General features: G+C 47.9%; 1 protein-coding gene across 1 annotated transcript in view; it reads left to right on the top strand.

The window, feature by feature from the left end:
* Nucleotides 1–13,401, top strand: part of TCERG1L (transcription elongation regulator 1 like) — a 73,556-nt gene extending 60,155 nt beyond the window's left edge. Inside the window, exons 10-13 of the mRNA XM_068139279.1 lie at nucleotides 1,650–1,785; nucleotides 5,409–5,498; nucleotides 9,337–9,455; nucleotides 12,249–13,401. Coding sequence (XP_067995380.1) covers nucleotides 1,650–1,785; nucleotides 5,409–5,498; nucleotides 9,337–9,455; nucleotides 12,249–12,405 — 502 coding nt within the window. The 3' untranslated portion in view covers nucleotides 12,406–13,401. The remainder of the gene's footprint in view (nucleotides 1–1,649; nucleotides 1,786–5,408; nucleotides 5,499–9,336; nucleotides 9,456–12,248) is intronic.
* Nucleotides 13,402–17,902: the final 4,501 nt, after the last annotated feature.

Below are 17,902 nucleotides of genomic sequence, written 5' to 3'. Positions count from 1 at the left end.
ATGTAAGAGTAATGTAATTATTTGTAGAAGGAAGATGATCTGCTAGAGCTCACATTGCCTACTCATCTCATCCATTGGCTTGGAAATGTTAATGTGTTTTCCTCTGGAAATTTCAAACTGACTTTTATTCCACATTGGTGAATTTTCCATCAGGAGAAAACATGGTCATGCCTGGTTGGAGGCAAAAAATCCAGCAGCCCTGCTTTCATTATCCTCACTTGAACCTTGGCAGCATTTAAAGGCTCCTGATCTTTCCAGAAAAAGCCACAGTTTATGCTGAACTTGGTCATTACTCAGAGCCTTAAGATAGACCTCCTGTTAACATGGACCTGATGTTGCTCAAAGCATTAAAGATGGACCCTGGGCCTGATAGGATCAACATAATTCCATCACTGTCAGTACTTCCTTCTTCCCTCTTTCTCCATGCTAATCACTTGCTGACTTTTCCCTTCTGTACAGTGTTTTTGAAAGATACTAGCACAAGGGAAAATAAAAGTGAGCATTAGTCAACTTCAGTCTTAAACTGAAGCCTGATTTTGAGGTCTGAGCTGGCCAGCCTCTCTGAAGTCAGGAGTTTGGTGTCTTGGAGTGAGGGGCCCAAAACTGAACCCAGGATTTGAGGTGTGGCCTCACCTGTGCTCAGTACAGAGGGACAATCCCTGCCCTGGTCCTGCTGGGGACCAGGGCAGGAATTACTGGTCCAGGACAGGATGCTGGTGACCTGCTTGGCCACCTGGGCACGTGCTGGCTCACGTTCAGCTGCTGTCAAACAGCATCCTCCGGCCCTTTTCCACCAGGCAACTTTCCAACCATGCTGCCCCAAGCCTGCGCTGCTGCCCCTTTGCTCTGGCCATTTGTAATGAAGTCCTAAGGGTCTTGCAGGCAGAGTGAGCCAGGCAGGAAGTGGTGTTTTCTCAGGAGCACCAATTTATTCTCATCAGGTACAATCCTGGGAGAAGGCTGTCAGATAAAACCAGACCTTCTGGCCCTTGGCAGAGGGCAGGGTCCTCACTGATGCCCTACTGCGAGGCTGTCTGTGTGATGTGTTGCCAGCTGACGCCCCTTAGGAGTGAGCTCATGGTGTCCATGGGGACAAAGAGCCCACTGCATGTTGTGTTGACTTTCCAGTCTGAGGAAGGGAAAATAAAACCAGATGAGTCTCTTCAGTCACTGCTGTAAAGTCTTCTCTCTTGGACAAATTTTATATGAAGCTGTCACTTTTACTGTAGCTTGAAATATTGCATTGTGCTTCTCTGCTTTACTTTCACCTCCAGACCATCCTTCTACAAAAGGAGATGTCAGAGATCCCTTGGTAGGGCCCTCAAGCCCTGCAGTTTCCCCATGAACTGCAGATCTGGGTCACCTCTCAGCTGTCAGACTCCATTCCATGCACATGAGGAAGTCCTGGTAGCCTAAGGGGGGTGGATTTCTGGAGAGGGTTAAAAATCTAATCACAGGTCGTGGAATCTCCTTCTCTGGAGACTTTTAAAACCCACCTGAGCATGATCCTGGACAACCTGCGGGGGGTGACCCCGATTTAGCAAGGGGGTTGGGCTGGATGATCTCCAGAGGTCCGTTCCGAGTCCCACCATGCTGGGATGCTGTGAATTGACAATTACTGAATTGTTTTCTGTCTTAACTTGTTAAAGAACAGAAGATTCCCAAGCTGCTGACCAGGGCAAGGCTGAAATGGAGAAGAAAACTGAGGAAGCATCAGCACCTCAGGCCACACCTCCCCTGGAAGAGCGCATCACTCGCTTCCGAGACATGCTTCTGGAGAGAGGGGTAAGGGTGTTCAAGAGGGGATTGGACATGGCACTTGGTGCCATGGTTTAGTCATGAGGTCTGTGGTGACAGGTTGGACTTGATGATCTTTGAGGTCTCTTCCAACCTTGGTGATTCTGTGATTCTATGAATGGGCTGACTTCCTTTGACATGAGCTCAGCAGGGCAGGGGAACCATCACCAGACATCATTGTGGGGGTCCTGCATGGACCCCAGAGGTGTTCATCCCACGATGACCAGAGGATAGAAGAAGTGTTGTGTTTATCACCTGAAAGCACTAAGCTGGGAAATGTTCCTGGCATGTTCTTTGCTTTTGGTTGTTGGGTTTTTTTTAGCATGGGAGAGATTTCATCACTGCAAGCTCCAATGATTCCAGCAGTTGGAAGCCAAAGTCAGTTCTTGTGGCCCAGGGAAGCTGTGGAAGCCCCATCCCTGGAAGTGTTCAAAGTCAAGTTGAATGGAGGTTTGAGCAACCTGGTCTAGTTGAAGGTGTCTCTGCCCATGGCAGGGGGTTGGACTAGATGATCTTTGAGGTTCCTTCCAATCCAAGCTGTTCTATGACTCTGTAAGCTACAGATGATTTAATAACAACTGGTGACTGATTCTGTAATGAGCTTCAGCCTGGTGTTTGTTGTCTGTGGTTGCACTTAGGCACCTGCTTTGAAGCAGCCACATAAACATCACCATCAATATGAGGGATTTTGGATCCTCTTATTTATAAACATAAAGCCACCTCCTCAAAAGGTCATCTCAAAAGGGTCCCTTCTTCCAGAGAACTGATCACTGTGAGTGTGACTGGAATTGAGAAGCCTTCCAGGGTTAGGTCCTAAATGCTGGGAATGTAAATGGGTGGATAATGGAGCAACGTCTGCAGATCTTCTCCCTCCCCCCATGCCTCTGCAAATATGTATTCTGGAGAGGTTCCTGCAATTTCTGGGAGGGAGGGGGGGAAAAAAAATAAAAGCCATCCAAGGTGTCTGCTACAGGCAGTAATGCCTGTAAAATTCATCACTGGTAATCAGCAGACTCTAAAGGTAGATAATTAGAGCTTCAGAAGCTCCACAGTAAATTATCTCCATGCCAGACCTGCTCCATTAATATATATTTGTTATTTGTGCTTGAGAAATACAGAAGGGCTGTAAATGAAACCCAGTGGAAAGCCTCCTGCTGCTCTCTTTTAAGTCAGAGGTGGCAATAAGTCAGAATTTGAAGGCATTAGGGATGTGATCTGGACAAGGGAATTGAGGGCATCCTCAGTCAGTTTGCAGATGACACTAAATTGAGTAGGGGTGTTGACCTAGTGGAGGGAGGAAAGTGCTGCAGAGGGATCTGGCCAGGCTGGATGGATGGACCAAGCTCAGTGGGGGGGGGTTCATTAAGGCCAAGGGCAGAGTGGTGCACTTGGGTCACAGCAACCCCATAAATGCTCCAGGCTGTGCGTGGAGTGGCTGGAAACTGCCTGGCAGAAAAGGACCTGGGGGGTGCTGGGTGGCAACAGCTGAAGATAACCCAGCAGTGTGCTCAGGTGGCCAAGAAGGTCAACAGCATCCTGGCTTGGATCAGCAATGGTGTGGTTAGCAGGAGCGTGGCAGAGATTGTTCCTCTGTTCTGGGCAGTGGTGAGGCCGCACCTCAAATTTTTTGGGCCCCTCAACCCAAGAAGGTCATTGAGGGGCTGGAGCAGGTCCAGAAAATGGCAACAAAGTTGGAGAGGGGTCTGGAGAACAGATCTGGTGAGGAGCAGCTGAGAGAACTGGGGTTGTTCAGCCTGGAGAAAAAGAGGCTAAGGGGAGACCTCATTGCTCTCTAAAACTTCCTGAAAGGAGGTTGGAGTGAGGTAGGGCTTGGTCTCTTCTCCCTAGTATCAGGTGAAAGAATGAGAGGAAATGGCCTGAAATTGTTCTAGGAGAGGTTAAGGTTGGACATTAAATACAATTTCTTTCCTGCAAGAGTGGTCAGGCATTGGAACAGGCTGCCCAGGAAGGTGGTGGAGTCACCATCCCTGGAGGTGATCAAGACATGTGTGGCCATGGCACCTGGGTATGTGGTTAAATGGCCATGGTGCTGTTGGGTTGATGGTTGGCCTGGACGATCTCGGAGGTCTTTTCCAGCCAGAACAATTCTATTGTTCTCTGTGGGCAAGCTGCAGGATGAGAGGAGATAACCTTTTGGAAGAGGCAGCCCAAAATCACTGTGCCTCTACAAATTTAGCCTGGATATCTAATTTCCCCATTTCTAACAACGCTGAGAGGAAAACCAATCCACTTAAACCACTTGGCTTCAGCAGAGCTTCCCTGCCTGAGTGCTAATTGCTGTGTTTTAATGATACTTCACGTACTTAATTTTTTGTAGTGAATTTACTCTTCTTTGTAATTAGATGGAGTGATTAGAATATTTTATGTTACTCCAGAGTTTGCTGTAATGAACCAATTAACAGCGATGGTGTGTGAGGCACTGAAATCAAGCTGGAGAATTCAGTCCTGTTCTTCCAGAATGTTTCAAAGAATGGTTTGAGTTGGAAGGGACCCTAAAGATCATCTAGTTCCAACCACCCTGCCGTGGACAGGGACACCTTCCACTAGACCAGGTTGCTCAAGGCCTCATCCAGCCTGGCCTTCAACACCTTCATAAAGCCCTAGGCAAAGGGCACTTGGCCAGTGAGGGACCTGATCTGAGTTGAGGTGGTCCTCACCACCCACACAGAGCTGTCAGAGAAGATGGAAGAACATTTGTAGGATGTGGCACAAGCTGTGACAGTGCCCTTGGTATGCTCAGGAGCAAGTCTCAGGCTGAGCATTAATCAGATCCCCTCTCAGGCTACTCTGCTTCAGGCTCAACACCCCCAGGTCTCTCAGCCTTTCCTCCTCACAGGGTTGCTCAAGTCCACTATAAAATGCATTTTTTCACTTCATCACCTAAAACTTGATGTTAGAAGTGTAATGACTGCAGATTGACTTCCAGACCAGACTTCCCCACAGCTGCAGCCCAAGGTGAGGCACAAGCTGTGGCAGTGCCCTTGATGTGGCCAGGAGCAAGTCTCAGGCGGAGCCTTTGTGCAGCCCTGGCAGACCTTGGCAGGAACTCTCCCTAACAGCTTCTCCCTGCTAGAAGCAGCCCCTGGCTGTGCCTGAATTGAATTTCAGCATGTGTCTCCCTGAGCAGAGCCTAAGCTGGGAAGTCCCAGCCCTGCCCAGAGCCAGCTCTGCTCCAGCTCGCACCAGGACAAGGTGTTCACCCCTCAGTTCTTCAGGGCAATTGAGGTTTGAGAGAGGAGGAGAGCCCAGGCTGTGGTAATTGCTTAAATGGAAACTGATGGTTGTGCTGCACAAAGGGGATAATAAAATGGGCATTTTCCTTTCTTCTCTGGAGTCTTTTCATCAAAAACACGGAGTACACATCTCCCAGATCCTCACTGAGGTGTCCTCGAGCACATCAATGCTAATGGTGTGGGGGCGACCGGAGCATCCCCAGAAAGAGATTAAAATTCAGCTCCTGGGCGCTCCAGGGCATCTTTCAGAGGGTTCATTAGCTTGCTGTGCTGAGCTTTTGCTTCACCTTGGAACAGTTTCTTCCTTCACCTCCTTATTAACATTCCTTCATGCAGCTCTGTTTGTCTTCTTCCCAGGTTTCAGCATTTTCTACGTGGGAGAAAGAGCTGCACAAAATAGTCTTTGATCCACGCTACCTTCTGCTCAACTCAGAAGAACGTAAGCAGGTGAGCGTGCCCTCCAGCAAGCGTCTCCCAGATCCACCCTCAGCACACAGTCATTGTCTTGGCAGCATGAAAAGAATGGCAGAAGATTAAAGTTTCTTGTGTGTGTGTGTGTTTTTCAGTCGGGCTCAGATTTAGGCTCTGCTCACAGCTGTCTGCTTTGAGTGGCCGTGAGTGGGTTTGGACAGGAAGATGAGGCTCCTGGCTGAGGGGAAACAACTTCCAGTGAGTTTGGGCTGTAGGCAGGGAACTGGCCAGGAGGCAATTTTTCTACTCTAAATTATTTAAATATTGTAGAAAAACTGCTTCAGTTGTATTACTTCAACTATTTTCTAGGAGTTTGGCAGCTTAGACTGCTCTGTGTCCAGTGCTGTGCTCCCCGGTTTCAAAGTGTCCAATTTATGGCTGGAAGGGAGCACCAACCGAGGCAGGGAGGTACTGGAGAGAGTCCAGCTGGGGCTCTGAAGATGCTGAGGGACCTGAAGCGTCTCTGTGAGGAGGAAAGGCTGAGAGACCTGGGGCTGTTGAGCCTGGAGAAGAGCAACCTGAGAGGGCATCTTCTCAGTTCTTGCTGAGCACTAAAGGACCTGTGGGGGGCAAGGGAATGGACCCAGAAACGTTGCAATGGTCCCTTCCTCTTCTCCCTCCCCTTTCCTCCCCGTCTCTTTCACCTTCCCCTCCCTCTCTTCCCCCTGCCTCTTTCCTTCATGGCCAGCTGGGTTTGGAATCTCTCCAGAGAAGGAGACTCCAAAACCTCTCTGGGCTGCCTGTTCCAGGGCTCCAGCACCCTCACACCAAACAAGTTTCTCCTCCTGTTGAGATGCAAACTATGGGGTTCCAGCTTGTGCACCACTGACAAGAGTCTGGCCCCATCCTCTTGCCCCCCACAGGCCCTTTAACTCCTGCTGAGCATTGATCAGATCTCCTCTTAGCCTGCTCTTCTCCAGGCTCAGCATCCCCAGCTCTCTCAGCCTTTCTTCCTCACAGAGATGCCCCAGGCCCCTCAGCATCTTCAGAGCCTTCACTGAGCTCTGTCCAGTAGTTTCCTGACCCTCTTGGAACGGTGGAGCCCAGAACTGGACCCAGCACTCCAGATGTGGCCTCACTAGGGTGGAGTAGAGGGGGAGGAGAACCTCCCTGGACCTGCTGGCCACACTCTAATGCACCCTAGGAACCTATTGGTCTCTTTGGTCATGAGGGCACATTTCTGGCTCATGGTGATTGATTGGCTGTCATGCAGCTTTTTTCCTGCCATGACCAGGCACACAGAATGGGAAGGGCAGTGAAAATATTTTGTTTGTGATCTGCAGAGGGCTGAGGGAACTCCTTCTGGATTCCAACTTGAGACGACTGGGTTTGACTGAGGACCATAACGATCTGTTATTGAGCATCTGCCACTGGCTCTGCTTGCTGACCAATATTTTCCAAGGGGTTGTTAACAACTGAAAGATGTTCCTTTGTTTGAGCAAGGAACAGTGAAGGGTAAAGGAGTAGCTGCATTAAAATACCAAGCTGTTAATTTGGATTTATTACCTTCAGAAGAGCTTCTGGAAGGCATGGAAGCATCACAGGCAAGCAATCACCACAGAATGGTTTGGCTTGTGAGGGACCTTAAAGATCATCTAGTTACAGCCCTGTCCTCTGCCATGGGCAGGGACACCTTCCACTAGATCAGGTTGCTCAACCTGGCCTTCAACACCTCCACAACCTCCCTGGGCAACCTGTTCTAGTGTTTCACTACTCTCACTCTAGAGAACTTCTTTCTAATCTCCAGTCCAAATCTGCCCTCTTCCAGCTCAAAGCCGTTGCCCCTCATCCTTTGCCCTTGTGACTTTTGAGTCACTGCCCAGCTTTCTTGAGGGCCCCTTTCAGGTACTGTAGATAACACAGTGTGGATATCACCTTCTTGATTTGTTCCACATTTTTCTATCTCCTGTTGCACTCAAGTTATTTCTTGCAGTCTAAGGGATTTGTCTTCCCTATTTTTTCATAGTGCTTCTTCCACGGCCAATGTTGGATATTTTTCCAGTGCTATTTCTTCCCTTCTCCACAGGCCAGACTGACTGCCAGTTGTGAATGGGTTTCTTTAGCACTCAGGAAACTTGGATTTGCATCCCTATAGCTGCTGAGAAAGCATCTCTGTGGTAGTATCCAAAAGTTCTTTACAGTGAGGGTGGTGAGACACTGGAATAGGCTGCCCAGGGAAGTCATGGATGCCCCCTGCCTGGAGGTGTTCAAGGCCTGGTTGCTTGAGGCCTTGAGCAACCTGGGCTAGTGGGAGGTGTCCCTGCCTATGGCAGTGAGTTGGAAGTAGATGATCTTTAAGGTCCCTTCCAACCCAAATGCATAGATATGAATCTGTGAACATGGAAAGGCAGGAGCATCTTGAGGTGCAGCTCACACAGAATCACCAAGGTTGGAAGAGACCTTCAAGATCATCAAGTCCAACCTGTCACCACAGACCTCATGACTAGACCATGGCACCAAGTGCCACATCCAGTCCCCTCTTGAACACCTCCAGGGATGGTGACTCCACCACCTCCCTGGGCAGCACATTCCAATAGCTAACAACTCTCTCAATGAAGAACTTTCTCCTCACCTCCAGCCTAAACTTCCCCTGGCACAGCTTGAGACTGTGTCCTCTTGTTCTAGTGCTGGTTGCCTGGGAGAAGAGACCAACCCCCTCCTGGCTACAAGCTCCCTTCAGGTAGTTGTAGAGGGCAATAAGGTCTCCCCTGAGCCTCCTCTTCTCCAGGCTAAGCAACCCCAGCTCCCTCAGCCTCTCCTCATAGGGCTTGTGCTTGAGGCCTCTCCCCAGCCTCATTGCCCTTCACTTTTTAGATTTTGAAGCCAAGCAGGGCCTTCATTTTTTTGGGGGGAGAGGAGTAATAAAACCATGATTTAAAGCAGTTGGCAGAGTTTTGTGACATATTGAACTCCCAAAGTTCTCTTGGAGGCATCCAAAATGGTAATGCTGAGCACGCTTGTGCATATTGAGCTGCCAAATGTTGTTAGAGGAAGGTTTTTGACCCTTCCAAACACATTAAAGCTTTTGGGTGTATGTGTGCAGAGGGTGATGTGTAAGTTCATAGATTTTGACAGCTGATTTGAAAGTTCTTCAGGCTTTTTTATGGATAAACTGCAGAATATTGATGTTTAGCACTATAGACAGTTTGAGGAATACCAGGAAGTTGAGGAAGATAGAATCATAGACTCAGAGAATTGTTTGGGTTGGAAAAGGTCTCCAAGATCATCAAGTCCAACCATCAACCTGACATCACCAAGGCCATTAAACCATGTCCCAAAGGGCCATGTCCACACCTTTCTTGATCCTGCTCTGGCAGTGAGGTTGCATTTGATGATCTCTGGAGGTCCCTTCCAACCCCTAACAGTCTGTGATTTGTGACAGGGTTTAATGGCCATGGTGGTCTTAGGTTGATGGTTGGACTCAATGATCTTAGAGGTCTTTTCTAACCCAAACAGTTCTGTGACTTTATGACCATTAAGTCCAACCTTCTACTTTAATGCCTTTATGACCACTACACCAACCACAAAGAGGGATCCCTATCTACTTGGTTTTTGAACACCTCCAGGGATGGTGACTCCACCACTTCCCTGGAAATGAAGATATTTTCTGTCTACATTTTACCTTTTTTTCTAGCTACTTATTTTGGAGGACACAAGGTGAATGCTGCACCAAGCAGGTTCAGGCACAAGCAAATCAAGCCCATGGTGAGGGGAGATAAAGAAGTGCACTCTTGGGATTGACAGCCCACTGGTGGGCCTTAAACACCACTTAGGCTTTGCTAATAACTATTTCTTGTCTCCTTTGCTTGCAAAGATATTTGAGCAGTTTGTCAAGACCAGGATCAGAGAAGAGTACAAGGAGAAGAAGAATAAATTGTTGTTAGCCAAAGAAGAGTTCAAAAAGCTCCTCGAAGAATCGAAGCTATCACCAAGGTATGGCATTACTTGAGGAAGATCTGGTAAGATTAGCTTCCTTATTTCCCCTGTGCTTAGAAGCTTTCGAACATAGAATCATAGAGTTGGTTTGGTTGGAAAAGACCTCTAAGATCACTGAGTCCAACCATCAACCCAACACCACCATGGCCATTAGATTATGTCCCAAATTGCCATGTACACTGACTGCTCTGCAGGGCAAGTTCTGCATCCAGTGTTAGGATGCTGGGACACTTCTTCTCTCATATTTTCCAGTATTTTGTTATATTACTGTGAAAGGGGAGGTTCCATCTCTCTCTATTAGTTTCTCTCTCTCTCTCACATTCAGAATGTGTCATGGTTTGGGAATTGGAAGAGACCATTAGAGATATCTACTCCAACCTCCCTGCTTAAGTACCACATTGTGGTACCACATAGTGTGGCCAGCAGGAGCAGGGAGGTCATTCTGCCCCTGGACTCAGCACTGGTTAGGCCACACCTTGAGTCCTGTGTCCAGTTCTGGGCCCCTCAGTTTAAGAAAGATGTTAAGATGCTGGAATGTTTCCAGAGAAGGGCAACAAAGTAGCACAGCCCTGTGAGGAGAGACTGAGGGAGCTGGGGTTGCTTAGCCTGCAGAAGAGGAGGCTCTGGGGAGACCTTATTACACCTTATTGCTGTCCACAGCTACCTGAAGGGAGGTTGTAGCCAGGTGGGGGTTGGTCTCTTCACCTAGGCAACCAGCAATAGAACAAGAGGACACAGTCTCAAGCTGCACCAGGGGAAGTTTAGGCTGGATGTTGGAAAGAAATTCTTCCCAGAAAGAGAGATTGGCCATTGGAATGTTCTGCCCAGGGAGGTGGTGGAGTCACCATCACTGGAAGTGTTTAAAATAAAGAGTGGATGAGGCACTTAGTGCCATGGTTTAGTTGATTAGATGGTATTGGGTGATAGGTTGAACTTGATGATCTTGAAGGTCTTTTCCAACCTGGTTAATTCTGTATTCTGTATCTCCATGGCTTTTCCATTCCTCCAGATATGGGGACTCAACCACTCCCCTGGCCAGCCTGGGACAGGCCTTGAGAACCCATTTGGGGAAGAAATTGTTCCTCATGGCCAACCTAAAACTCCTCTGGGGCAATTCAAAGTTGCCTCTTGTCCTGTCACTCCAGTCTCCTGTCAGGGAGTTGTAGAGAGCCAGAAGGTTTCCTCTCGGCCTCCTTTTCTCCAGGCTGAACAACCCCAGGTCCCTCAGCTGCTTGGGTTCTCTAGACCCTTCACCAGCTTTATTGTCGTTCTCTGGATGCACTTCAGCCCCTAAATGTCCTTATTAGAACTCAGATCTGGACCTATGAACCTGTACTGGAAAGAGCAACAGCATCAGGCCAAAAATACCAGTGAACATTTCTGTGCTCCAGCGTTTGCACTGGAAATGTCTGGATCTGATATCCAGAGGGTTCTCAGGCATTTGGACAGGCTGCCCAAGGAGGTGGTGGAGTCACCATCTCTGGAAGTATTTAAAAGACACAAGGATGTGGTGCTGAGAGATGTTGTTTAGTGGTAACCAGATGATCTGCTCTGTTATGGGCTAACTATTGAAGCCCTGGCCATGATTCAGGCATGGATGAAAGCCACAGTGACCTGCCCTGCACCAAACTGATTCAGAATTGTCCTGTCAGCGATCAACCAAGTTGTTCTAAATCAAAATACAGACCTTAACTATTGCAGGCTGGTATGTGAATCCAGGTCTGGCATAGTCTCTCCTCACACAGAATGGTAAGGCTTGGAACAGACCTCTAGAGATCATTGAGTCCAAGCACCTGCCAGAGTAGGTTCTCTTTGATCAGGTTGCTCAGGACAGTGTCCAGGCAGGTTTTGAATGTCTCTATAGATGGAGACTCCACTGACAGCCAGCATCAAGGCTCTACCACCTTCAGATAAAGAAGTTCACTGTCACGTTGTAGATGGAACCTCTTATGTTCAAGTCTGTGCCTCCTTACTTCTTATGTTTGAGTTTGTTCCTCCTTACCTCTTATGTTTGAGTTTGTGCCCCTCACCTCTTATGTTTGAGTTTGTGCCTCCTCACCTCTTATGTTTGAGTTTGTGCCTCCTCACCTCTTATGTTTGAGTTTGTGCCTCCTCACCTCTTATGTTTGAGTTTGTGCCTCCTCACCTCTTATGTTTGAGTTTGTGCCTCCTCACCTCTTATGTTTGAGTTTGTGCCTCCTCACCTCTTATGTTTGAGTTTGTGCCTCCTCACCTCTTATGTTTGAGTTTGTGCCTCCTCACCTCTTATGTTTGAGTTTGTGCCTCCTCACCTCTTATGTTTGAGTTTGTGCCCCTTACCTCTTATGTTTGAGTTTGTGCCTCCTCACCTCTTATGTTTGAGTTTGTGCCCTTTACCTCTTGTCACTGGGCACCACCTCCTTTATCATCATATTCCTGTCCAGTATTCCCCAAGACACTCCTCGTTTTTAGTGTCCACATGAAAATCTAAGTGAGATCCAGGTCAAAGTGTCTGAAAAAACATAGAATCATATAGAATGGTTTGGGTTGGATGGGACTTTAAAGATCATCTGTTTCCAATGCCCTGCTGTGGGCAGAGACACCTTCCACTAGACCAGGTTGCTCAAGGCCTCGTCTAACCTGGCCTTGAACGCTTCCAGGGAGGAGGCATCCACAACCTCCCTGGGTAACCTGTTTCAGTGTCTCACCAGCCTCACTGCAGAGAATTTCTTCCTAATATCCAGGCTGCTGAAGGCCTTCAGAAGGCATTGGTGATGTCACAGCATTGGTGATGTTTGTTTGTTTCTGCAGGACAACCTTCAAGGAATTTGCAGAGAAATACGGAAGGGATCAGCGGTTCCGCCTCGTCCAGAAGAAGAAGGACCAAGAGCATTTTTTCAATCAGTTCATCCTTATCCTTAAAAAAAGGGACAAAGAAAACAGGATAAGGCTACGGAAGATGAGATAAACCCCCCTTGGAACTGGCCCTCGAATCCATGCTGTGACCGAGAGAATCCCAATGAAGGCTGAAGAGTCAGGGCTCCAACTTGCAACAGCTTGAGGAGGAGACGGACATCCCTGAGGAGAGCTTTCCCTAAACGCAGCTGGTGAAGGTTGTTCTGCAGGAAGCTGAAGGATATTTTGTTCTCCAAGAATTAATGTTTCATATTGAAGCTCTTTTTTGTACAACATCCAGAGTTTGATGCATTTCTAATTGCCATCATGTGTCAATCCCTTAATTGTTTTAATTATGCAAATGACTTATAATGTACACAGATGATGAATCCGGTGCAGGTTTGTAATTAAGCAGAAGCAGATGCCATCCATAACCATCTCAAGATCTTCTCATCGTTTAGGGGAATTATCTGAAGCAATCTTTTTTTGGCACCTCTCGCCATTAACACCAGGCTGCCCAGAGAGGCTGTGGATGCCCCCTCCCTGGAGGTGTTCAAGGCCAGGATGGGCGAGGCCTCGAGCAGCCTGGTCTAGTGGGAGGTGCCCCTGCCCATGGCAGCGGGGTTTGGAGCTGGGGGGATCTTGAAGATCCCTTCCAACCCAACCCATTCTCTGAATCTATGAGGTATGGTGGTAGGAATCCATCGCCTGGTGTCCATCTGTCTCTGTCCAGTTCTCAGTAGTAGTACCAAGGTATTAATTGTTAATCTTAGTGAAGAGTGTGAAAACCTTGCCATATTTTCCACAGGAAACCCCAACCTTTCAGGAGTCACATCCTCCTTGCCATGAGTGGTTCTTTGATGGGGGGACACACACACACAGGTGCCAGCAGCACTTCTCCCTCAACCCCCCCCAAAACCCAGCTACTTGGTGGAAAAAAAATACCCCACCCCAACCATCCCAGTATGATCTGAGTTCTGTTGCTGTGTGTGAAAAGTCTGCATGAGATTTTTTTCTCATCATATTTGTACAAATAAATATTTAACTTTTTTAATTAATAAATATTTTAAGCCAATTTTGGAGGAGCTTTGAAGTTTCTAAGCTTTATGGAATATCTGGGGAAATAATGCGTGAGGAGCAGGAGCAGGAGCAGGGCAGGGTTTGTCCACCTGTACTAGGCACATCTGAGCCCACACCTTGAGGAGTGGATTCAGTTCGGGCACCTCACTCCAAGAAGGATGTTGGGGTGCTGGAGCAGAGAAGGGCAATGAAGCTGGGGAAGGGTTTGGAGAAGAGGTCTGGTGAGGAGCAGCTGAGGGAACTGGGATTATTTAGCCTGGAAAAAAGGAAGTTGAGGGGTAGACCTTCTGGCTCTCTACAACTCCCTGAAAGGAGGTTGGAGTTGGGTGGGACTTGGTCTCTTCTCCCAAGGAACAAGTGATTGGACAAGAGGAAATGGACTCAAGTTGTCCCAGGGGAGGTTGAGGTTGGACATGAGGAACAGTTTCTTCATGGAAAGGTGTGTCAAGGCCTGGAAGAGGCTGCCCAGGGCACGGGTGGATTCCCCATCTCTGGAGGGGTTTCAAAGCCATGGAGATGTGGTGCTGAGGGACATGGTTTGGTGTGACCTGGCAGTGCTGGGTTAACGGTTGGACTTGATCTTAAAGGTCCCTTCCAAACACAACCATTCTATGGTTCAATGGTTCTCTACAACTACCTGAAGGGAGGTTGTAGACAGGCAGATGTTGGTCTCTTCTCCCAGGCAGCCAGTACCAGAACAAGAGGACACAGTCTCAGGCTGCACCAGGGGAGGTTTAGGTTGGATGTTAGGAAGAAGTTCTATACAGAGAGAGTGATTGCCCATTGGAATCGGCTGCCTGGGGAGGTGGTGGAGTTGCCATCACTGGAGGTGTTCAGGAGGAGACTTGATGAGGTGCTTGGTGCCATGGGTTAGCTGTTTAGGGGGGTTGGATTGGTTGATGGATTGGACACGATGATCTTGAAGGTCTCTTCCAACCTGGTTTATTCTATGTATTCTATTTGAGCTAGTTGGCTCTGGGTCCTAGCAATACCCAGTCTCGGCATGAGACAAGGAAATGGGCTTCACCACAGCTTGGGGCTGCTCAGCCTCGTGTGCTGAGCACAGACAGTGCCTGCTGTGTGCTCACATGGCCACGATGACCCACAGACTGGTTTCCCACAGACTGGTTTCCATGGCGGAGTGTCACGTTCATCAGTGTCTTCCTTCTCCTGTTACAGGATTTCACATCTCTGCTGGACTAGGTGAGGTAAGTCTTGTGAGGGTTTTGGGTACCTGTTCTTTCTCCATTTTCAAGCTGTGAAAAAAAACACAACCAACCCAAGCCCATTCGAAAGCATCCAATGGCTCCCAGTTTAACCAACAGTGTAGAGAGAATAGCCCTGAAACCTCCAAAATTCCACCCAAACTGGGCTGTGTATGGCAGAGATACAAGTTGGTTGGGTCCTTGGGAAACCAGTTGAGGGAAGAGAAGGAATTTGAGGTGACCACATCCAGGTGGAGCTGTGGTTGTGCCTCCACAAGAAAGCTGTCATTTGAAGTTGAGGTCAGCTGGGGCTTGAGCTTGTTGCCCTTCAGCTTCATATGCTGATGAATCGTTAGGTTTGGAAGGTGATGGATTGAGAAGCAGTGGCCTGAAATTGTGCCAAAGGAGGTTTAGGTGTGAGAATAGGATCAATTTATTTTCCTGCAAGAGTGGTCAGGCATTGGAAGAGGCTGCCAAGGGAGGTGGTGGAGTCACTGTTCCTGGAGGTGTTCAAGAAATGCTTGGACATGGCAATTTGAGACATGGTTTAGTGGTTGTGGTGGCGTTGAGTTGATGGTTGGACTCAATGATCTTAGAGGGGTTTTCCTATCCAAACAATTCTATAATTCCATGATCATTAAGTCTACTTTCATGACCAGTAGACTGTGTTTGGAAGTGCCATAATATCCACATGCTTTGAACAATTCTAGTGGTAACTCTACCACCTCCCTGAGCAGCCCGATCCAATCATTAGGCAGAGTAGTGCCATTTCAAGAGTGATTTGTTTACTTCCTTAGCAAGATTAGATTTGGCTAAAGATGAAATAAATGGGAAAAACAAACAAACAAAACCCCAAACAAAACCCCTTCAAACAACCAAACCCTCAAACTGAAAGATTCATAGAATGAATGAGGTTGTAAGGAACCCTTGAAGGTCATCTCGTCCAACCTCCCTGCAGTGAGCAGGTTATGTTTGGGGTTTCTTTTGCTTGTTTGTTGTGTGGTTTGTTTTGGTTTTGGTTTTTAATTTAGAAGTGAAAATTACTTAGTGAATGCATTTTGATCAATGTGTGAAAACACAAAGGTCTGGTAATGGCTGGAACATAAGAAGTTCCATCTAAACATGAGGAGGAACGTCTTTAAGGGTGGTGGAGCCCTGGAGCAGACTGCCCAGAAAGGTGGTGGAGTCTCCGTCTCTGGAGACATTTCAAACCCACCTGGTTGTGTTCTTGTGTGACCTTCTCTAGGTGAAACTGCCTGGGCATGGAAGGTGGACTAGATGATTTCCACTGGTCCCTTCCAACCCCTAGCAGTCTGTGATCTTGGTGGAAGGAAGCAGGGAGGATGCTCGGTTTGAAGCTACTCAGCTTGTTGGAGAGAAGCTACATGAAGGACTTGCTCCCTTCTGAAGATGTCACCATTCTGTCATGGCAGGGTATTGTGGGTTTGCCTTAGGGTTTGACTCTACCTTTGGTCCTCCTAAGAAGGCCACAGACTTTTGGGTAGACATTTAGTGTCTCAGCAACAGTTAAAATCATTGTGGTTCTCTTTTCCTAACTAGCTTGTGGCTATTTTTTTACCCCTGGTATTATTTTATTACTATTATTAAACTTAGGTCTTCTTATTGTGCCTTCTCCACTTGGGTTTCCTTGGGTACATCTGCCTTTCATCCTGTTCCTCTGGGAAAACATCTTTATATTGCTGTGATCATTGTTGGGAGAGCTCATCTCTAGCATAAATGAAGAGCAGTCACTGAAATGAAAACAAATGGCGGTGATGGTCCCAAGGGACCAGGAATTTACTTCTCTAGATTCACAGTGAGATGCTTTTGGGTTTGCTTCTACTAGCAATTTCACTTGATTTATCCTTGCAGCCATCAATGCAATCTCTATCTGCTGTAGTTCTTTACCAGTGGCTCTGACATCCAGAATCGTTGCCTCTCCACATGCTTCTCATACTGAACACACTCCTGGCAAGTTTGCTTCTGTCAGAGCAGCTTTGTGTCCAGACAGGGTTGGGTGGGGCTTTATTTTTTTGGCTTTCTTCCATTTATTTGTCCTGAGTTGGTGGTTTTCTTTTAATCTCATGTCTTCACATGAGGAAGGAAAACAAAGCAGCAACTAGAAACACATCAAAAATGCTTCTTCTCCAAATGGGCCCAGTTTTGCACCATGCTTTGGGATGAGAATTGAAGCTGATGGTCAGCTTCTGTATCTTCTGAAGACACTAGAAAAGTTATCTTAGTAAACTGGAGACTCTGCCCCTGAAAGTCATGGGATGGTGTGCTGTACTTTGAGCACAACCACCACATGCAGTGCTGCAGGCTGGGGTCAGAGTGGCTGGAAAGCAGCCAGACAGAGAGGGACCTGGGGGTATTGGTTGATAGTAGGCTGAACATGAGCCTGCAGTGTGCCCAGGTGGCCAAAATGCCAATGGCATTCTGGCCTGCATCAGGAATAGTGTGGCCACTAGGAGCAGGGAAGTCATTGTGCCCCTGTACACTGCACTGATTAGGCCACACCTTGAGTCCTGTGTCCAGTTCTGGGCCCCTCAATTTAAGAAGGACATTGAGACTCTTGAATGTGTCCAGAGAAGGGCAATGAGGCTGGGGAGAGGCCTGGAGCACAGCTCTGTGAGGAGAGGCTGAGCGAGCTGGGGTTGCTTAGCCTGAAGAAGAGAAGGCTCAGGGGAGACTTTATTGCTGTCTGCAACCAGCACCAGAACAAGAGGACACAGTCTCAAGCTGTGCCAGGGGAAGTTTAGGCTGGGGGTGAGGAGAAAGTTCTTCCCAGAGAGAGTTGTTAGCCATTGGAATGTGCTGCCCAGGGAGGTGGTGGAGTCCCCATCCCTGGAGGTGTTCAAGAGGGGACTGGACGTGGCACTTGGTGCCATGGTTTAGTAGTTGTGAGGTATTGGGTGACAGGTTGGACTTGATGATCTCTGGTGTCTTTTCCAACCTTATTGATTCTATGGTGGGGTTTGGAAGGGAACCTTTGGAGAAAATCTGTTCCAACCCCCCTGCTAAAGGAAGATCACCCCCAGCAGCTTACCCAGGGTCACAATGTCCAGCTAGGTTTGGAAGCTTTCCAGAAAAGGAGACGCTACAACCTTACTGCAGAGAGGGCTGAACTAGATGGCCTTCAGAGATTTCTTCCAACCCAGGCCATTCTGTGATTCTATGAACTTCTCTGGGCAGCCTGCTCCAGGGCTCCAGCACCCTCGCACCAAACAAGTTTCTCCTTCTGTTCAGCTGAAACCTCCTGGGTTCCAGTTTGTTCCTGTTAAC

Source organism: Melanerpes formicivorus, unplaced genomic scaffold (assembly GCF_026170545.1).
Source record: "Melanerpes formicivorus ecotype bairdi unplaced genomic scaffold, bMelFor1.0.p_v2 SCAF_6, whole genome shotgun sequence".
Lineage (NCBI taxonomy): Eukaryota > Metazoa > Chordata > Aves > Piciformes > Picidae > Melanerpes > Melanerpes formicivorus.
The sequence above is the reverse complement of the archived record's forward strand: the minus strand, read 5'-3'. Positions and strand labels throughout refer to the sequence as shown.